The sequence below is a fragment of the Aspergillus japonicus genome (assembly GCF_003184785.1).
Source record: "Aspergillus japonicus CBS 114.51 unplaced genomic scaffold BO86scaffold_9, whole genome shotgun sequence".
Classification (NCBI taxonomy): Eukaryota; Fungi; Ascomycota; class Eurotiomycetes; order Eurotiales; family Aspergillaceae; genus Aspergillus; species Aspergillus japonicus.
In genome coordinates this window covers 185,278-203,134 of record NW_020291646.1, presented here as the reverse complement: position 1 = coordinate 203,134, position 17,857 = coordinate 185,278, and the positions used below count along the sequence as shown (strand labels likewise).

The following is a 17,857-nucleotide window of genomic DNA, read 5'->3' as shown; positions in this document are numbered from 1 at the left end:
TCAGCTCATGTCCCTTTCTCTCACCTTATCTACCCTTTACTTTCTTCTTCTGCATTCTCATCTCTTCTCTGATCACGGAGTGTCTCAAGTTCATCACAGAGCTCATGGATCTTACATCACTTTCAAAGTCTTACTGAGACTATCGAGCTTCAACTGATCTTATGATCGGACTGATTTCATCGATTCTGACTCCTCCTTAACACATCACTGAGATCATTGATTCTGAAATGCTTGAAGGCTTTCACTGAGATCAGATAATCAATCTTACACTTGTTTTGGCCTGCTCTCTTGAACAGATACGCGTTCATCCGTTCTACTTCATCTAGAAGGAAACACTTTTGTTACCCTGTAAGAAGATTATCTCCAGTGTCCTTGTTATGAAAAACATTTACTAACGCGTTCCAGCGCGCTACTGAGTTCAATAAGGTGAAGGAAAAGGCAGAGGCCTAAGACAAGTTCTTCTCTGCTTGTACAGTCATCGATCGATTTGAACATATTCTCACCACCACAACCGGGCGCAGTAGAACCCTTCAAAATGTTGACACCCTATGCAGCGACCATAGATGGACTGTATCGTGATAACATGGGACGGATCACAAGGCCAGGATCAGGTGAGGAAGATACTGAGATGGACGAGTTGGACGAGATCAACAAGCTCGATGAGCTGAACAAGCCCAATGAGCCGAACAAGCTTAATGAGATATCCAACATCTCAGATCGATTCCCCAGGCTACCCAACGAGATTTGGGACATGGTAGGCATTTACCTGCAGAAATCCCTAGCGATCTAAGCTGACATGTGTTCTAGATCGCTTCGTACTTCGCCGAAGACCTCGAGGAAGAGCTATTCGGGCCAACAGTCCTGCTCCTAGATAATGGCATCGACAAGCCTACCGCCCAGAAACTGAGGGAGCTGCGACTTCTGAACAGAAGCTTCTATATCCGAATCTCACCTCTTTTCGCTCGACACATCCACATCAACACAGCACGCAGCGGGCTGTCCCGACCATTTCCGCTGCTGGTCTATCTTTCCAACAGCGACTACAACACCCAAGTTCTCCGGGTTGACATCACAACCACAATCGGCCTAGCCAGCGGCGTGATGCCCAGCCTGCGCAAATTGCCCAACATCCGAGCTCTGAACTACGACTACCAAGTCCGCGAGTCCCTGACCGCCGGAGAGATGATCTATGTCTGCAACATCATCATGCGTACGCTCTACGAACTGCCGCTTCTGTACCTGAACGAGCTCCGCATCAGTTTCCCCGTCGTTGATGACAACCCGGGCTTTTTTCCTCTCGCGTTCTCCCTGGCCCACGGAGACGTCTCGCATGTCCTCCCGCGTCTCACCAACCTGGAGATGTCGATCCCCACTTACCACTCCCACGACATTCTCATGCCAGCGGGGGCCCTGGTCTTGAACCGTAGCTTCGCAGCCTGGATGTTCTGGGTCATTCACTGCTCGACGAACCTTCAGTGCCTGACCATCCGTTCCACCGGCGCGGTGCTGGACCTCGACCAGGCGGACCTCGATCACCTAACCAAACTGCGAGTGCTCCGGTTGGAAGGCGTGTGCATGTCGGCTGCGACGTTCGGGCGGATCATCAGCCTGTCCTACGGGACACTGCACACCGTCGAGTTGACGGGTATCGCACTGCACAGCTGCACCTGGGAGAGGGTCCTGTGGACGTTGGTGCAGCTGCCTGGCCTGCTGAATTTCAAGATTCACGACTGCGCTTACTCGGCCCAAGGCGCGAGTCGGCACCTCGATCCGCCTGTGCTGTCGCCGCTTGGCCCCGAGGTGAGCGAGACCGAGGCGGCGTATGCGCTGCGCGCGCTGATGTGTCGGGTCAATGCGAATCGGCTGGCCTTGGGCATGGACCGGATTGTTCTGGCGGGTGTTTTGTAGTTTGCCTTGGGAAAGCATGTCCTTCTGTTTTGTGGTGATTCAGATTTAGGATGCTTTTCTTGAGCACACTGCTGGCTTGGGACGGTGCTGAGAGCGTTTGCTACATCTTTCGTAATTTGGTTGGGATCATGTAACTGGGCTAGGAAGACTGTGAAATAGTGCAACCCGATGAAATTGGCTTTCAAATATGTCTGTTAATGTCGTCTAGTCTGAATGAAATGTTTTTCTGTTGCTATATCGCCTTTCTCGTAATTTTGTTCCAGCGGAGGAACATCCACTCAGCAAGGCAAAGCCGACTGGCGTACCTGAGAACCGGTCCATCTGAGGCAAGGCCTACCATTTGAAACTGTCACTTCCATAACACACCTCACTCTTACTTCATCATCTTTTCACTCCCCTTCTTCTCATCACCGCACACCGATCTCTTTCTTTAACGCAAGCTGCCTTCCATCTACTTCGGCTTTCTGGCGCTCGAACAGCGATTTCTTTTATCGATTGTTGGACACTATAAACCTTCTTTCTCCTCGTCGTTCCATAAAACAGGTCTAAATTGACATTCATCGCCCACACTGGGCCTATCGCTGGAAAATGCCAATCACACTCATGGATCTTCCGGCTGAGATCAAGGCCATGGTAGGCTCTTTGCTAGACCTAAGACATCATTCAGAACTGACGGCGGACTTTTAGATTGTGTCCTATGTTGGGGTGGGACGTTCGCACCCAATCACGAGAGGCAACTTTCATGTAACATCTTCTGCGTTGAGGCGCTACTCTGTACAGGGTTGCCTCGATGGTTCCGACTTGGCCAATCTGCGACTGGTTAATCAAACATTCTCCGTGCTTGCTTCACCACTCCTGTTTAGATATATGTACTTTTGCGTGGGAATTGGAAAGGAAGCCGCTTTCCGTAAATTCCAGGCAATTTGTCGAAGCCGACATGCAATCCATGTACGAGAGTTGGAGCTCAAAATCTGCCATTGCCCGAAAGGTTCCAAAAGGAAGTTTGAAGGGTTCTCTGAAGCAAGCAAGCAGCAATTTGAAAAGGAGCTAACCGCTGCCTTGTCTTGCCTCACCAACCTGGAGACTATGGAGTGGGTGTTCTGGTGTTTCTCTTCGTGGTATTCAGAGAATCAACATAGCATTCTCTTCGAACCCGTCATGAGAATAGACCTTCTCAAGCTGAAAAATCTCTATATTGTAGTCTTCGGATTGCCTAATTACCCAAAGTTGTTCCCAGAGCTAACCGGGGCCTCGAGAGAGCGGGTCAAACGGCTTCTGCGACAGATTCGCTGTTTGTGGATTGATCAGTACGGCCATGAATTCACACATGGGCATGGATACCCATCACCCGGTCACGACTTCACAGCGTGGTTTGTCCGTGCTCTGCAACATGAGATGGACCGCGATCCTGTTTCACCACCGCAAGGAACGATGACTGCCGCGGAGGCTCACGCATTTCACCTCGAAACAATCTTTCTAGAAAGCATACCAGTATCGCCCCACGTCCTCAGATCCCTTACGACGCTAGCTAGGCAGACCCTCAAACGAGTGGAGTTTTACCAAGTCATTGCTTATTCTTGTGGTTGGCGCGATCTCTTGTCGCTCTTGAATCGACTACCGCATTTGATGTACTTTCGGCTGCAAGAATTTACGGTCAAAGAGGAGACGGGAAACTTCGCCCATACTCACATTGGGACTGTTGATGACGTGTCTTTGGAGGATGAATTCTCCCAGGATAAGCCCGCTGATGATATGGGGCCGGATATTGATCTGTCTGGCGATGTAGAGGTCGCTGTGTTGAAAGACATTGCATTCTCTCGACGCTTTCCAAAGGAAATGCTTCCAGCCTTTGGCCGTCTGCTGCGTCATGTTGATGTGAATCGAAGTGCTGCTGGAATGCGTCCACTGATGGAACAATTCGAGTACAAGATACGTCGATAGGTGCTTGCCACATGTGAGTTTGTCGTCCCAGCAAATCGAATCCCCAGAAGAGGTGCCTATGAATCCATGGGAAGAATAGTTCAGGATCTACGTTTTCTGGATACACGCGGAGAAAGCAGGGAAGCAACTCGGGATGCAGTGCTCTTGATGTTCGCGCATTCCATACACACTATTCAGGAAGTAGGGGCTGGTGAGAGGAGGTTACTATGGCTGAACTTTTCATTATCTCTCAATTTGGCATTCTACATGCTATGTCTCTGAGTTGAATTTCTTTACTTTGCTCGAAGCTTGAAGATCCATAAAGATGATTTTAGCTAATTAATTCGAATTCTTGTCGTTGCTAAATTATGCAGAGGAGCCTGGACCGATCTCGTAGATTACAAGAAGTCACGAGACGTGCTGTTCACTGGCTTCTCCGCCCACGAACCTCGTCGTGTCAACCTCACCCTGCTCAGTACGATCGCACACCATCTCCCTGTTTCCACCAGTATCTCCTTTCATCTCTTTAGGCACTCTTTCCAGACGGACGAAGCGCCACTATCAAGGTCTCTTCCATGATGTCGCGATGACAAGCTGTATTTGATCGCAGAAATCAGGCCACAGATCTGAAAAGTCGCTCATACACCTCGCGGATGTCATTGTAAGGCGACAATCTATTTCTGGGACAAAGATGCTAACGAGCATAGTCTTAGACCAGGTCGGGCTACACTTCATTGGTAGGCTACACAGACCAGATGTATTTTGGTGCGACAATGCGACCCTCGAACCGGGCAGCTTGCGCAGGAACAATTTGCACGCATGCTGGATAGGCACGAGTTGAACCCGAAAATATACAACCAAGCACATCGGCTGGGCTTTCTGAACGATCTTCTAGCCAAGATAACGGCTATTTGTTAGCTCACTCGGTTCTCGGCGCATGCTGCAGGAGTCTTCTCGAAGTGATGTTGATTGTTGACCACCTTATGTCATGGACCCGAAGAGACGGCGATCATTATCCATTCGGAGAATGCCCAGACGCCGGCAGAACTTGGCGAGTTGGCGAGCCGGAACGGTCCACCAATTTGTCGGTGACAAGCTTCCTGTCCGATGACATAGCGACCGAAGGAAGAAAACCACAGACGCCCAGCTTCTGCCTCTTTGTATGTTGATGACTTGTCAGCCAAAGCCACTCAGCCACGACATAGCCTGTAGACTAAATTTATCGCTCTGCAGCTCCTGCAGCGATTTACCTTCTCCCCAACTCGGTGCTAAATTCTTGCCGGGGCGACCCTTAAAACGCATCGCGGCGCGGATTGGCCGGATTGGCTCCACCTGGGCCCTGGCGCATCTCCAAGGATGTCCGGCAGATCGGTGACGTATGGAGCTGGCCCATGACTGCATCGTCGCTTTTATCTGGAGAGACTTTGGTGCCTGGCCATGATGTAATAGGTAAATCTCCCTGTGTTACTATTTTTCTTGTGATGACTGTTGGAGCCAGAAAACCTATATAGGTTGCTAACCTCTCACTCAATTAATTTGCAGTGCAGCTGCAACGATCCCGCAAAACGAATATTCAGCCCTACTCGGGCTATCCGACCCCGTTCACCATGAAGTCCTTCACCGTCCTCGCGCTCAGCGCCCTTGCTACAACCACGGCCGGAATCGGTTTTAACCCTTTGCACCATCTGGCTGGTATCACACCATACTATGCCCCTCAAGACCCTCCCATTGATCCCAAGCCACACCCTGGGTGCAATGTGACCCGCGCCGCCTATCTTGTGCGCCATGCCGCCATCTACGCCAACGACTTCGACTATGAGTCGTATCTTGAGCCCTTCGTCGAGAAGCTGCGGAACACCACACAGGACTGGAAATCGACCGGCGCGCTCTCCTTCCTCCGCAACTGGACTGCCCCGGTCGACGAGGAGCATCTCGAGAAGATCACCCGCGTCGGCCTGCAGGAAGCGACTACGCTGGGCAGGAAACTGCACCAGCACTATCCGACCCTCCGCGCGGACAAAGTGTGGACCTCGACTGCCGACCGCACCATCAAGTCTGCCGAGGGGTTCATCAGCGGCTACACGAACAACCAGTCCTCCGCTCTGGATCTCGTCCAGGTGGCCGAGTCCAAGTCGACGGGCGCGGACTCTTTGACCCCATACAAGGCTTGCCCGGCCTACAGCTCGAGCTACGGTAGCGACCAGTCGAAGGTTTGTTCCCGCCATTCCCCTTCACATCTCCCACATCTAGTCATACGAGTTACTAACCACACCTGTGCAGGAATTCATCGACCACTACACCACTCCCATCATCGCGCGCCTCGACACGCTCGCCCCGAAGTTCAACTTCACCTCCGACGACGTGACCGCCATGTTCGAGCTATGCGGCTACGAGACCGTAATCCGGGGCTTCTCGCCCTTCTGCTCGCTGTCGCTGTTCACCTCGGCCGAGTGGCTGTCCTTCGAGTACGCCAACGACATCATGTACTTCTACAACACGGGGTACGGCCGCCCGCTGAGCCCGCACATCGGCCTCCCCTGGGCCAAGGCCAGCTGGGACATGGTCTCCGGCAACACCAACACCAGCGACACGCTGTACGTGTCGTTCACCCACCGCGAGCTCCCGCCCACGGTCGTCACCGCGCTGGGCCTGTTCAACAACAGCGCCTTCACCGGCGCGGACAACATCAACACCACCATGCCCCTCGACCAGGTCAACTACAACCGTGCCTGGAAGAGTAGCCACATCCTTCCGTTCCTGGGTAACATCGCCGTCGAGCGGCTGGAGTGTGATGTTCCCGGCTACGAGAGCCCGGAGTACTACCGCGTCTTGGTGAACTCGGCGCCGCAGCCGCTGGTTGGTTGTCGGGATGGTCCTGGTGAGAGCTGCTCCCGGGAGGGATTCAGCAAGTTCATCCAGGAGAGAGAGGAGCTGTACGGTGACTTTGGAGGGGCCTGTGGTAACGGGTCTGCTGTTGACACCTTGAGCATTTATAATTAGGTTGGACGGGTTGTATGTGTTGGAGTTAATGAGTAACGATTGATATAGTTGTAATATACATAATCTTTCCTTTCACTCTTGCAAACCACTCGTGCTTCATCTAGACTTGTGTTCCCCTGCTCTGGAGAGGATGTCACATGATATCATATGTACGGAAATAGTCAGGCTGATTGTATCTGATCACACCATCGAGGATAACATTGTCGATATTCACGATAAGTCCACCCAAGCCAAAGTAGAGAGTCAACCATCCCACCATCATAAGACCTTCGCGTCTCTGCGAGAAGTCGACACACGAAACTCGTCGTCCTCACAATTATCTCAACTGGGTTGGTGCATGCAGGCACCCGATTGGAATCTGGAATAATCCTGCCTGCTGAAATTATCTTCGAAGATGATGTTCACGATGAATCCACTGTATTCTCAGGAGGAGCTTCAGCTCCAGCGAGTGGAGATGTATTGTGTCGTGCTGTGCTGTGCTGATACACGTGTCTTGAAGTGTAGTCAGTGACCAAGGGAGATCTGATAAGATCGGCATGAAAAACATGAGTGCTGAGCAGTATCATCGTAGACCATCCACTAAAGACGTTAGACAGCGAACCCTATGCAGAGATGCCACATGTTACTTACAGGTCCCTGCAAGCTCTGCGTCAACTCATCAACTCAGATGACCTCTGGGCTGCAGCACGCGTCGAACGCGAGCTTCTTTGTGTGCATGACGCCCAATCACGCGCCCCCCCTCCCTCCTTCTAATAGACCGGTAGAGTATCGCCGTCTGGTGTGCCCTGAAGCATAATCAGGTTCCCACACTCTGCCCCTTCTCTCTTTCGCTGGGAAATTTAAGACCTAAGTTGTCCATCGGCTCGCGACGTGGGACGTAGACTGGTTCAAACATAGACACGAACCGATTAGACCTCCGTGGACCCAACAAACCGTAGTTCAAACCACAAACATGCAACCAGCAGGACTTACCTTGTAAATAAGACGGATCATTAGACGCCCAGCAGCGCACAGCCCACCTGGGGCCGCAGAAGGCCCCACCCCTGGGAATGTGAGATAACTGTGAAGATATCGAACGTGAGCAAGGAGAAGACTTACGGTGGGAAGAAGGTCTGAAGATTCCCGTTCTTTTGGGGGAGATTTTCGGAATGAATCCAGGAATTCAAGGATAGGCTTTGATGGAAGGAGGAAATAGAGGGTGGACTTTGGGTAGAAGTAGGGGGAACTGGGGTGTTGTTTTGAGGTTGTTGGGGATTGGGTTGATGTGTGGAGGGGGGAGGTGCGTGCGAAGAGGTAGTGAATGGCTGGGCTACTTGGGCGTACAGTACATTGGAGCGTTTGTGTTTGGTGTGTTTGGCAAGTGTCTTTCTACAAGTTTCTTTCTTTGGATATACTTGATTTCTGTACTCGCGCAATTCTTCTTGTCGGCCACGCTGCATAGATTCAACATGAGGATGCCTTATTACTCGAATCGCAGTTTCAAGAAGCAAACCTACAACCAAACTAATTCGATAGTATCACTAATTCAACCTGTGATCGTATCACCGATCTACATGCAGTGCACAGCCCAGCTGGATGACCCTTATAATAATCAGACCCCTACCCACACGGGGCAGTCCATGGGCTAGACGCTGTTCGCGACCGCAGTCCCTGACGAGGAGCCTCAAGAACCGCAAGCAGATCATTAATTCTATCCACGAGTCTACGCAGGGACCAATGGCATACTTGATTTGGCCCCATCAACATCCTTCCGATGGGGCCTGCCCGTCAATTTGGGGCTAATTGTCTGAGAATCGCGGATCTGAGTAAGACCAACACCAAGCAACTCCAGTGTGAGTTTCAAAATGCGACAGACACATGCCGTTGATCTGCAAGGCAGAGTCGGGCTCTCGATTTCATCATTGTCATGACTCTTTCTCCTGTAAATATCGCTCACCGGGTCCGGGCCCGCGCATCGCTCGCAACTCGAATTTCAAGGTCGATTGACCTACATCGCACCTATACAGCGGATCAACACAAACAGAAATCGATGATAACATGAGTTCATCCAGCGCGGATGGCTCCTACGAGCTCTACAACTACAATCCCTCCGTCGCTGTCGCCGCCATTTTCGTTCTCCTTTTCATTGCCGTAACCGCCTGCCATATTTACCAATTGGCCCGGGCGCACGCCTGGTATTTCACCTGCTTCATTCTGGGCGGACTATGTGAGTGTCCTCAGCAGAGCATGGGAGGAAATGCGCTAATTATGTAAATCATGCAGTCGAAGTAATCGGCTACATTGCGCGCGCCGGAGCACACAACAATACAAGCAACCTCTCCATCTTCACCATCCAGACGCTGTTCATTCTCCTCGCACCCCCTCTCTACGCAGCGACTTTATACATGACTCTAGGCCGATTAATCTTCTACCTCGACAAAGAAGAGCTCAGCTCCGTGCCGACGCGCTGGCTCACCGTGATCTTTGTTGCGGGGGATATCATATCCTTTCTAATTCAAGGAGCAGGTAAGCCCCTTGCTTCCTGCATTTATCTCTCATCTGCCCGAAAGAAGCCTAACACCGCGAGCAAAAGGCGGCGCGATCCTTACCCACACAACAACCGACCCCTCCGCCCTCACGACCGGCCAAAACGTCATCATCGCCGGCCTAGTCATTCAACTGATCTTCTTTACCGTCTTTGTCCTCGTCGCCACCGCCTTCCACTATCGCATCCACCGCAGTCCGTCCTCGAAATCCATCTCCTCATGCATCGCTACCGACGGCTGGTTCCACGCTACCTGGGAGACCACCCTGCTCGCCCTCTACTTCGCCAGCGCGATGATCCTGGTGCGCTCGGTGTACCGGCTGGTGGAGTACGCAAGTGCCGAGACCAATGGTAGCGATGGGTATTTGGGACGACATGAGGTGTTTGCGTACGTGTTTGATGCGCTGCCCATGCTGCTGGGGATGGTGGTGATGGCGGTCTGGCATCCCTCGCGGGTGTTGCTGTTGAACCGCAAGGTGTATCAGATGGATATGGCGTTCAATGAGGAGGGGAATGATGTGCAGATGAGTAAGATATATCTGGGGTAAGTGGAGTAGTGTTTAATCCCTGGTAGATGGGCGTGTCGTATATGTCGTGTATAATTTCTGCTGGAGAGATGGTCCTGTATAGTAGTTCTGTGTCATATAACTTCTCGGGATAGGTATAGTGGACTCATATCTCGGCCTCAAATCTGTGCCGCTTAGCCATGATTTTTGGAGAAAAGGTTGACGCCTCTGAGCGCGTATGCCACGGATTAAGCAGAGCCTCCAGAAATGATAGATAGGGCAGTGACACAGGAGCTCTCTGGCAGGAAATTGTGATCCTTGAGTTGCTTACTCCATCTTTTATGGTGACACGTGACATGGATGCATTCTTGACCTGAAGAATGCGGGGGTGGAACAACGCCCTTGAATTGACCGATGCCTCACTCGGCGTCTGATCAAAAGATCAGTAGCATAGGTCTAGGTCTGGCCAATTGACAAATAGATAGTAGCAAATCCACCCTATACAGAAACGTAAGCTGGCTGCCCCTTTTCGTAACATGGAAAGTTGTATCCTTAGTTCCATGTGGAATTTTACAATATACTCTAGTGACTGCGCACTTCAAGTTATGTCCCGTCACGACCCGACAACATTGCTTTTTTTAGGGGTTGGATCTCTGATGACAGGTCACATTCTCGGAACTTCCCCGCGATCATCATAACAAACGCGCTTGCCCATCTGCACTGCACAGCTTTCTGATCAGTCCGAGAGTCGTCCACAACCGATGTGATGTGCTCTGAATGCCATCACAGTCTTCAAGTATCCCCCGTTATATCTGTTGATCATACCTTGTCCTAAAGCAGTGCAACAGGCTCTGAGGTGGGAACCCCTACCTATAACGCAACTGTGCACGCGATCACCCCACGGATTGGAAGGCCATCGTTACACAAGCATCCCGATTGAGCAGACCAAACAAACTCACCCTGGCGACAATTGCAGCGTCAAAGACATACCCCTACTTCCTCGATAGCTACAACCCACCATGCCAACCATCAAAGCCGGCAACCGCGTCTTCCATGTCACCGACATCGACCGCGAGGAGTGCTCGCGCATCGTGCCCATGCGGGTCCTGTCGCTGGGTCTGACGAGGACGGGGTCAGAGTGTGAGTGTCTACTTCCAGCAGCTGCGCAGGCTTGATGAGTGCTCCCGGCATTATTGAACCATTCGCTGACATATATCCCTATCCCTAGCGCTGATGGACGCGCTGCGCATCCTCGGCTACCACGAAGCATACCACGGATACCAGGCCATGATCAGCAACCCGCGCGACTGCGAGATGTGGCTGAAGGCGTTGCGGGCGAAGTACGACGGGGTGGGACAGCGGTTTGGGCGCGAGGAGTGGGATAAACTGTTGGGGCATTGCCAGGTCAGTTTTGCTAAACAGTCGTTGATCAGGAGGAACCTATCGTCCTTGACCTGGGATACGGATATCCAGCAGCTGCTCGCTAACCGGTATGCCATAGGCCGTCTCCGACATCCCAGCGATCTGCTTCGCAGAGGACCTCATCCAAGCCTACCCGGAAGCAAAAGTCATCGTCACCGTCCGCGATGTTGATGAATGGTACGAGTACGTTTCCCAGCCCCCTCCCTCATCGCTCATCGAACATAAACTCACCCCAAATTCACCCCCAGATCGATGATGACCCTCGTCACGGCGATCGACACCCCACTCAACAAATACCTCCTCGTGCCCCTCATCAGCATCACGAACACCCTCCTGCACTCCCGCTTCCGTCTCGTGCCCGAGACCTTCCTCAAAGCCGGGCTCTGTCTGTACGGTGAGGATATCCGGACCATCGCTCGGGAGACGTACCGCAGCCACGTATCCAGAATACAGGCGCTGGTGCCCAAGGACCGCCTGCTGCTGTACCATGTCAAGGAGGGGTGGGAGCCGTTGTGTGCGTTCCTGGGGCAGCCCGTCCCCGCGGTGCCGGTGCCGAACGGGAATTCGAAGGCGGATATGCTCGCAAGGCATCGCGCGTGCATGCGGTTGAATCTGAGGGAGTGTGGGTGGAAGGTGGTTAGGGGGCTTGTTTTGGTTGGGGTTGTGGGTTGGGTTGTGCGGAGGGAGGGGGTGCGGTGGAGGGGGTTGTGGGATGGGCTTTTGGGGGCTTTGAGGTTGTAACATTCGGGGTGGGTTGGGGATTGTGTAGCTGGTGAGTTTGTGAGGGTGTATAGGGAGGTTGGGGAGTTGTTGTGATGGTTCTTCCTGAAAGTGCGCCGTCGCTGACGCGGATGATAGCATTTCTGGAATCGTCTACAATGAACATAGAGGTGATGACTGCTAGGTGCGCTCGACCTGCTAGCAAGCAACCACATCCACATCCACATCCACCTGCTGTACTGTACACCCTTCCCAGTCCTCAGCTGTCCATAAAAAAATGCCAATCACCCCGCAAAGCACTCTAAGCTCCACACCCGGCGAAAACCTCTCCCCTAACCACCAAACATTGATGCCTACACCCTACTCCTGCTTGTCAACGCATCGAAATGGTGGAACCAAGTACCGCATCCCTTAACAAGTCATCAAAGAAAAGCCTACATAGTGTTGAAGATAGACCGTCCGAACCAAGAAAGCACTAACCTCCGCTCGACTCAACAGAAAGCTTATCCGACCGTGCATGATAATAACCACAATGTCTCACTTGAGTCCAAGGCGGCAGGATTCCTCACTCTCTCTATGGCCAGCCGATCGCCCTTCAGCGGAGTTGCATGACCTTCCTCCATACATCCAATTTCCCATCCAACAAAGTGGATTTCCGCTGGAAGATAGAGCGAGAGATCAGCAGGCGAAAACCGCCTCCGTCAGCCACCACAACCTTACTCGGACGTCGTGTCTTTTAGTTGGATTTGAGTCCTGTACGTACGCTCGTGTACGTAGGTTGAGTCTGTACGGTAGCAGTAGCGATGCCTGCTCCCCTCGGACATTCACCTCGGATGTTATTGTCTCAGGGGGTTGGGCCTTACCCGTTCTGGTAACGAGGGCCGACCGCCGCGGAGGTAAATTTGTGGCAGTGGAGTCCCTAGTGGGGGGAGGGGGGGCTGCTGCTGCAGTGTTTGCTGCCACGATGAATTCTTGGATCTTGAGTCAGCGGCGCGGGACCGCGGAATTGGGGTTTGTGGGTTTGTTACGAGTTGATGATTAGTCTCTGGGTTGATGGTGGTTTTATTGGGGGTGTAGAGTTTCTTTAAGGGTTGGAGGGGGAAGTACGGATACATTGTCTGCGTTCTGAGCGATGGGTGGGCTTCTGTGGTTTGGGTTGCGGTGTCAATGTACAACCGTAACCATGTCGCGAAGATGGTTTATCCCTGGAGAGAGGATATGGAGGATAGTGAGAGGAAGGAGAGGAAGTAATATTATCCTCGGTGGTTTATGATTCACCCCCAGGTGAGACATGTCCTTCAGTCGCAGTTCGCTTGTGTGGTCAAGATGTTGATCGACTCCTTCGAGAAGGCGGCTGTACATGATGATCAGCTCCGCTAATACCTGGTGCGAACGATTTATCTGGAGTTGGGCGATAATTGAATCCTTAGGATAAGCAACCGACTCGCTGCATCACTGGCGCGCGAGATCGAAGGGTAATCGAGTACGTAACGGCAGGCTGCGCTGGATACTACCGTACCGTACCGAGTCTTGGCGGACGTGCCGCAGATCAAACAAGCGAGCACCATGTTTCAGATGCCACTGTGACGGCCGTCTGTTAGATCGGAGGAATGCTAGGCGAAGCCTAGCATTGCAGGTGGATGGTTCTCCTTCTCCTGGTTCCTTAACTCCGCGAGGGAAGAAAATTAATCCTATTCTCATAATACCTATTCCGTAACCTTTGGGTCGAGGTGGCGAATAGCCTCGGCGCACAAGTGATGCGCCCCCCAGCATTCCGGAAAGGGAGACGATCATCCCGCATTTGGCCATCCCTCTCACATTTTTGGGCTGAGGCGATTCTAACTTAGGTGGTGCGAGGCGACCCCTCGAAGCTTAGTTGTCGTCGATGTGAAACTTCGGAGATCTTTTTCTCTCTCGCCTCAGCATCAAGGTCCGAGGAACCAGGAACTAAGTTCAGGTACGGCGACATCTGCAAATTGAGATTGTGGTTGCCTAGAATCACACAGCCCATCATGCTTGCGTGGCCCCTCACGTAGGCGGATCCCCGAGGCGCGGTTCTTGTTGGCCACCGGGGGTGCTAAGCCTTGGGTCGTGGACTTTAGTGGAAGCTTGGCCCTGGGGAGTTGCAGAACTGCAGCCAACAACAGGCGAGCACACGTCACGGACCCCCCAACCAGCCGCGTCACAAGTCACTACACGCAGGCACCAAGGCACCCGGTGTCATCATTGGTGCCAGTTGCGTGATCTGAGGTTGCAGATGGCGTTCAATGCACCTTGTTCACATGCCGTTTCTAAAAACAGCGATGCTCAGAGGGCTGGTGTTGGTGTTTCGCCAGCGACCGGGGTTCGCCATTGGTTGGCAAACCCATGCATAACTTGCTGACTGCATACGTAGGTGTGTAATGACTGCCCTTGGCCTTTGGTTAAAGACGCCCCTCCAGTCCTGTCCTCCAACGTCAGCAACGCTGTTTTATTTTTCCATTGCATCCGTGGTTCCTTGTTTTGATCACGCACGAATCTAGACACGCACACATCGATCTTTGGCGTAAGGCAACAAGAAAGAAAACATGGCACCTTCGATCGCTTCTAGTGAGAACCGGCCCGAGTCCGGGCGCCCGGTAGAACACGCCCACAAGACTTCGCTCTCGAGCAGCGCCGACCCGAACTCGGCCCTAATGGGGGAGCGTGCAGGTTAGTGGATGCAAGGAGATTGCATCGTTTGATTGCCACAACACCAGAACTGACTGGAATGGATTGTAGTGGACAGTGTCGGTTCGAATGGCTTCTCCCTACGCTCAATGCAGCATCGCGACCGCGAGGGCAAGCTGATCAGTGCGTTTCCCCTTTTTCTGTCTCGCCACGCAGGTCTGACTGTCTGACTGACTGATTGCTTTTATAGCGGATCCTGACTTGTCCAACCCTACCCGTTATCGATTCGAGCGGCCCTTGGATACAATTCGGTCCTTTGAGGCGGCGATTGAACGACGCAGACGGGAAAATGCTGGCTTGTAGGGAGGGCACTGAGAAAGATTGAGGGCGGAAACGCTGGGTTGTACGATTTATTGTGCACGTTTCAATTCCGGCGAACTGTATTAGGGAATAGGCGTTAAATGATGTAATGGAAGCGATGATCGATTTTCAGGTCTCTGTTTTGTTTTGAGAGGAACACGAGCAGATGTGTTCTGGAATAGTTGGTACGAGTAATTCTGCAGCTTCGGTCGGGAGCGTCTGGGGCTTGCCGAACTCCGTCGAACCGCTCGCTGCCTCAGGCGTACCTCAGGCCGGGATCGACAACGCTGACAGCTCACCTCAACTCAACTTCTACACTTCATCATCTACATTAACTACATCATCTACTTGTTCCAGTTTCTACAAATCAACCAGATCTCTTTGTTGTCTTCCAATTCATGCCATATATCTGGCCCCTTCTTCGTCTCCCCCCTCCGGGCGACATGCGCTAATTACTGGTACTTATAGCCAGCGCGACTGCCGTCCCCACTCGAGGGAAAAATATTCTTCTCTAAGATCAGGCATCCACTTTGGCACCACGACGACGCATCCTCCACCCACCAATTCGGCCACCGTCCCACTTCGCCATCGTTCGTCTACCGAATTTTCAGTCCAATGGCTTCGCGCTTCGCCGCGAGTGGACGCTCCCGACCAACTCTAATCACTAGTCCTTTGTTAGCACCGTCCTGTCCACTACAACTGTCATCCGGCATGATGGTGGGTGACGCGTTCGCCTGTATAGCGGGCCCCAGCCAGGAGGTTTGAGAGGCCACACCTCTGGCAACTTGCATCGGGCGAGAAATCCAAGGGTTGCTAATTATACGCTGTTCTTTTAAAATAGCCTGTGCCAGGTTTTCCTTGGAAGAATGGTTATATGTTCCCCTCCCAGTTCCCTGTTGTAAGCGGACTGAGGTCTTGATATACTCGTCATTCGTTTTTGTCCTCTCATTCACTCGTTATCCTTATATCCCTGGTTGTATTTGCGGTTTCTTTCTGTTGTGCACTTGATTTGAACAACCTCCTAGCATCATGAAGCTCTCTCTCGCTCTTGGAGCGGCAGCCTTTGCGGGATCTGCTCTGGCAGACATCGATCCCATCGTCATCAAGGTAGGAGGCTGGTTCCCTACCCTACTGGACTGCCGCTAATGGCTTCAAGGGCTCCAAATTCTTCTACAGCAGCAACAACACCCAGTTGTAAGTGACCCTGTTCCCTCTGCCTCGATCTTGCTAACAGTGCCTAGCTACATTCGTGGTGTTGCCTATCAGGGTATGTTCTGCTGAACACATTCGACTTCAAGCTTCTCTAATGTCTTCAAGCCGACTATGACTCCAACTCTACCGACAGCAGCTCCACCAGCTATGTCGACCCTCTGGCTGATGCCACCACCTGCAAGCGTGACATTCCTTACCTTCAGGAGATCAGAACCAATGTCATTCGTACTTATGCGATCGACCCCACCAACAACCACACCGAGTGCATGAACATGCTGGCCGACGCCGGCATCTATGTCATTACCGATATGTCGGACCCTAGCCAGTCCATCGACCGGGACGACCCGACCTGGGAGACCAGCTTGTTTGCCCGCTACAAGGAGGTGATTGATGACATGTCCCAATTCAACAACACCCTCGGCTTCTTCGCTGGTAACGAGGTCTCCAACACCATCGACACTACCGATGCCAGCGCTTTCGTCAAGGCCGCCGTCCGCGATTCGAAGGCCTACATCAAGGAGAAGGGCTACCGCTCCATGGGTGTGGGTTACGCCACCAACGACGACGCCGACATCCGTGTCAACCTGGCCGACTATTTCAACTGTGAGAGTGAGGACGTTGGTGTCGACTTCTGGGGTTACAACATCTACTCCTGGTGCGGCAACTCCACTTACGAGGAGTCCGGCTACGAGGCACGCACCGAGCAGTTCAAGAACTACTCCGTCCCTGTCTTCTTCTCCGAGTATGGTTGCAACACCAACGGTGTTCGCGAATTCACCGAGATTAAAGCTCTCTACGGTGACGAGATGAACAGCGTCTGGTCTGGTGGTATTGTCTACATGTATTTCCAGACTAGCAACGACTACGGTAGGTTGCTCGGGGAAGATCTGCATTCTTACATACTAATTGACTCCAGGTCTGGTCTCCGCCATTGACAGCACAAGTGTCAGCACGATGGCCGACTTCAAGTACTACTCTTCCGAGATCCAGAGCGCCACGCCCTCCGGTGTTGACAAGGCATCCTACACTCCGACAAACACCGCGCTCCAGAGCTGTCCGACCATCGGTACCTCGTGGGAGGCCAAGGCCAGCCCCCTGCCCCCGTCCCCCAACAGCGCACTCTGCTCGTGCATGGACGCCGCCGCCGGATGTGTGGTCAAGGACTCTCTCTCCAGCACCAAGTACGCCGCCCTCTTCAGCGAAGTCTGCGGCTACATCTCCTGCACGGGCGTCTTCCACAACGGCACCACCGGCACCTACGGTGACTACAGCATGTGCGAGGCCAAGCAGCAGCTCAACTGGGCTCTGAACCGCTACTGGGAGAGTCAGGACAAGGAGGACTCCGCCTGCAGCTTCGCCGGCTCCGCTACCACCACCGCCGCCAGCACCGCCAGCACCTGCAGCTCCATCCTCTCCCAGGCCGGTACCGCCGGCACCGGCTCCGTCTCGGCCACCCTCACCGCCACCGACGGCTCTTCCTCCAGCACCTCCACCTCCACCTCCGACTCCAGCTCCTCCGCCGGCCACATGACCGGTGCCTCCATGGTGGCTGTTGGCTCTCTCCAGCTCGGCGCCTACGTCGTCACTGCCATCGGTGCTGGTCTGGCCATGATCATGTTGTAAGGGGAGAGGTGCA

General features: G+C 52.8%; 10 protein-coding genes across 10 annotated transcripts; 9 read left to right on the top strand and 1 right to left on the bottom strand.

The window, feature by feature from the left end:
* Positions 1-532: 532 nt before the first annotated feature.
* On the top strand, positions 533-2,078 carry BO86DRAFT_442606 (uncharacterized protein; the record flags this gene model as incomplete). Its single annotated transcript, XM_025676319.1, has 2 exons — positions 533-754; positions 808-2,078. The coding sequence occupies 2 exons, from the start codon at positions 536-538 to the stop codon at positions 1,906-1,908; spliced, it is 1,320 nt and encodes a 439-aa protein (XP_025530195.1). The 3' UTR covers positions 1,909-2,078.
* A 988-nt stretch (positions 2,079-3,066) lies between these two features.
* On the top strand, positions 3,067-3,849 carry BO86DRAFT_397165 (uncharacterized protein; the record flags this gene model as incomplete). Its single annotated transcript, XM_025673483.1, has 1 exon — positions 3,067-3,849. The coding sequence occupies one exon, from the start codon at positions 3,067-3,069 to the stop codon at positions 3,847-3,849; it is 783 nt and encodes a 260-aa protein (XP_025530194.1).
* A 1,466-nt stretch (positions 3,850-5,315) lies between these two features.
* BO86DRAFT_386943 (putative histidine acid phosphatase) lies at positions 5,316-6,853 on the top strand (the record flags this gene model as incomplete). The annotated part of the gene is made up of 2 exons (XM_025671460.1): positions 5,316-6,038; positions 6,109-6,853. Coding segments are annotated over exons 1-2 (1,319 nt in total), but the record flags the coding sequence as incomplete, so codon positions are not given.
* A 2,012-nt stretch (positions 6,854-8,865) lies between these two features.
* BO86DRAFT_397163 (RTA1 domain-containing protein) lies at positions 8,866-9,900 on the top strand (the record flags this gene model as incomplete). Its single annotated transcript, XM_025673482.1, has 3 exons — positions 8,866-9,034; positions 9,091-9,333; positions 9,401-9,900. 3 exons carry the CDS (start codon positions 8,866-8,868, stop codon positions 9,898-9,900), a joined length of 912 nt encoding a protein of 303 aa, XP_025530192.1.
* Positions 9,901-10,877: 977 nt separating this feature from the next.
* Positions 10,878-12,064, top strand: BO86DRAFT_416864 (sulfotransferase family protein; the record flags this gene model as incomplete). The annotated part of the gene is made up of 5 exons (XM_025675000.1): positions 10,878-10,998; positions 11,087-11,262; positions 11,360-11,463; positions 11,529-11,943; positions 12,050-12,064. The coding sequence occupies 5 exons, from the start codon at positions 10,878-10,880 to the stop codon at positions 12,062-12,064; spliced, it is 831 nt and encodes a 276-aa protein (XP_025530191.1).
* Positions 12,065-12,411: 347 nt separating this feature from the next.
* On the top strand, positions 12,412-13,247 carry BO86DRAFT_239595 (uncharacterized protein). The gene has a single exon (XM_025667081.1). It carries the CDS (start codon positions 12,518-12,520, stop codon positions 13,040-13,042), a length of 525 nt encoding a protein of 174 aa, XP_025530190.1. The 5' UTR covers positions 12,412-12,517; the 3' UTR covers positions 13,043-13,247.
* Positions 13,248-13,908, bottom strand: BO86DRAFT_239596 (uncharacterized protein). Its single transcript, XM_025667082.1, has one exon. The coding sequence runs from the start codon at positions 13,807-13,809 to the stop codon at positions 13,453-13,455; it is 357 nt and encodes a 118-aa protein (XP_025530189.1). The 5' UTR covers positions 13,810-13,908; the 3' UTR covers positions 13,248-13,452.
* A 659-nt stretch (positions 13,909-14,567) lies between these two features.
* Positions 14,568-15,012, top strand: BO86DRAFT_377071 (DUF2406 domain-containing protein; the record flags this gene model as incomplete). Its single annotated transcript, XM_025670571.1, has 3 exons — positions 14,568-14,691; positions 14,761-14,832; positions 14,900-15,012. 3 exons carry the CDS (start codon positions 14,568-14,570, stop codon positions 15,010-15,012), a joined length of 309 nt encoding a protein of 102 aa, XP_025530188.1.
* On the top strand, positions 14,799-15,812 carry BO86DRAFT_239442 (uncharacterized protein). Its single transcript, XM_025667080.1, has 2 exons — positions 14,799-14,832; positions 14,900-15,812. Exon 2 carries the CDS (start codon positions 15,176-15,178, stop codon positions 15,668-15,670), a length of 495 nt encoding a protein of 164 aa, XP_025530187.1. The 5' UTR covers positions 14,799-14,832; positions 14,900-15,175; the 3' UTR covers positions 15,671-15,812.
* A 226-nt stretch (positions 15,813-16,038) lies between these two features.
* BO86DRAFT_307190 (glycoside hydrolase family 72 protein) lies at positions 16,039-17,844 on the top strand (the record flags this gene model as incomplete). The annotated part of the gene is made up of 5 exons (XM_025667725.1): positions 16,039-16,116; positions 16,166-16,203; positions 16,251-16,276; positions 16,327-17,088; positions 17,138-17,844. 5 exons carry the CDS (start codon positions 16,039-16,041, stop codon positions 17,842-17,844), a joined length of 1,611 nt encoding a protein of 536 aa, XP_025530186.1.
* Between the last annotated feature and the right edge of the window lie 13 nt (positions 17,845-17,857).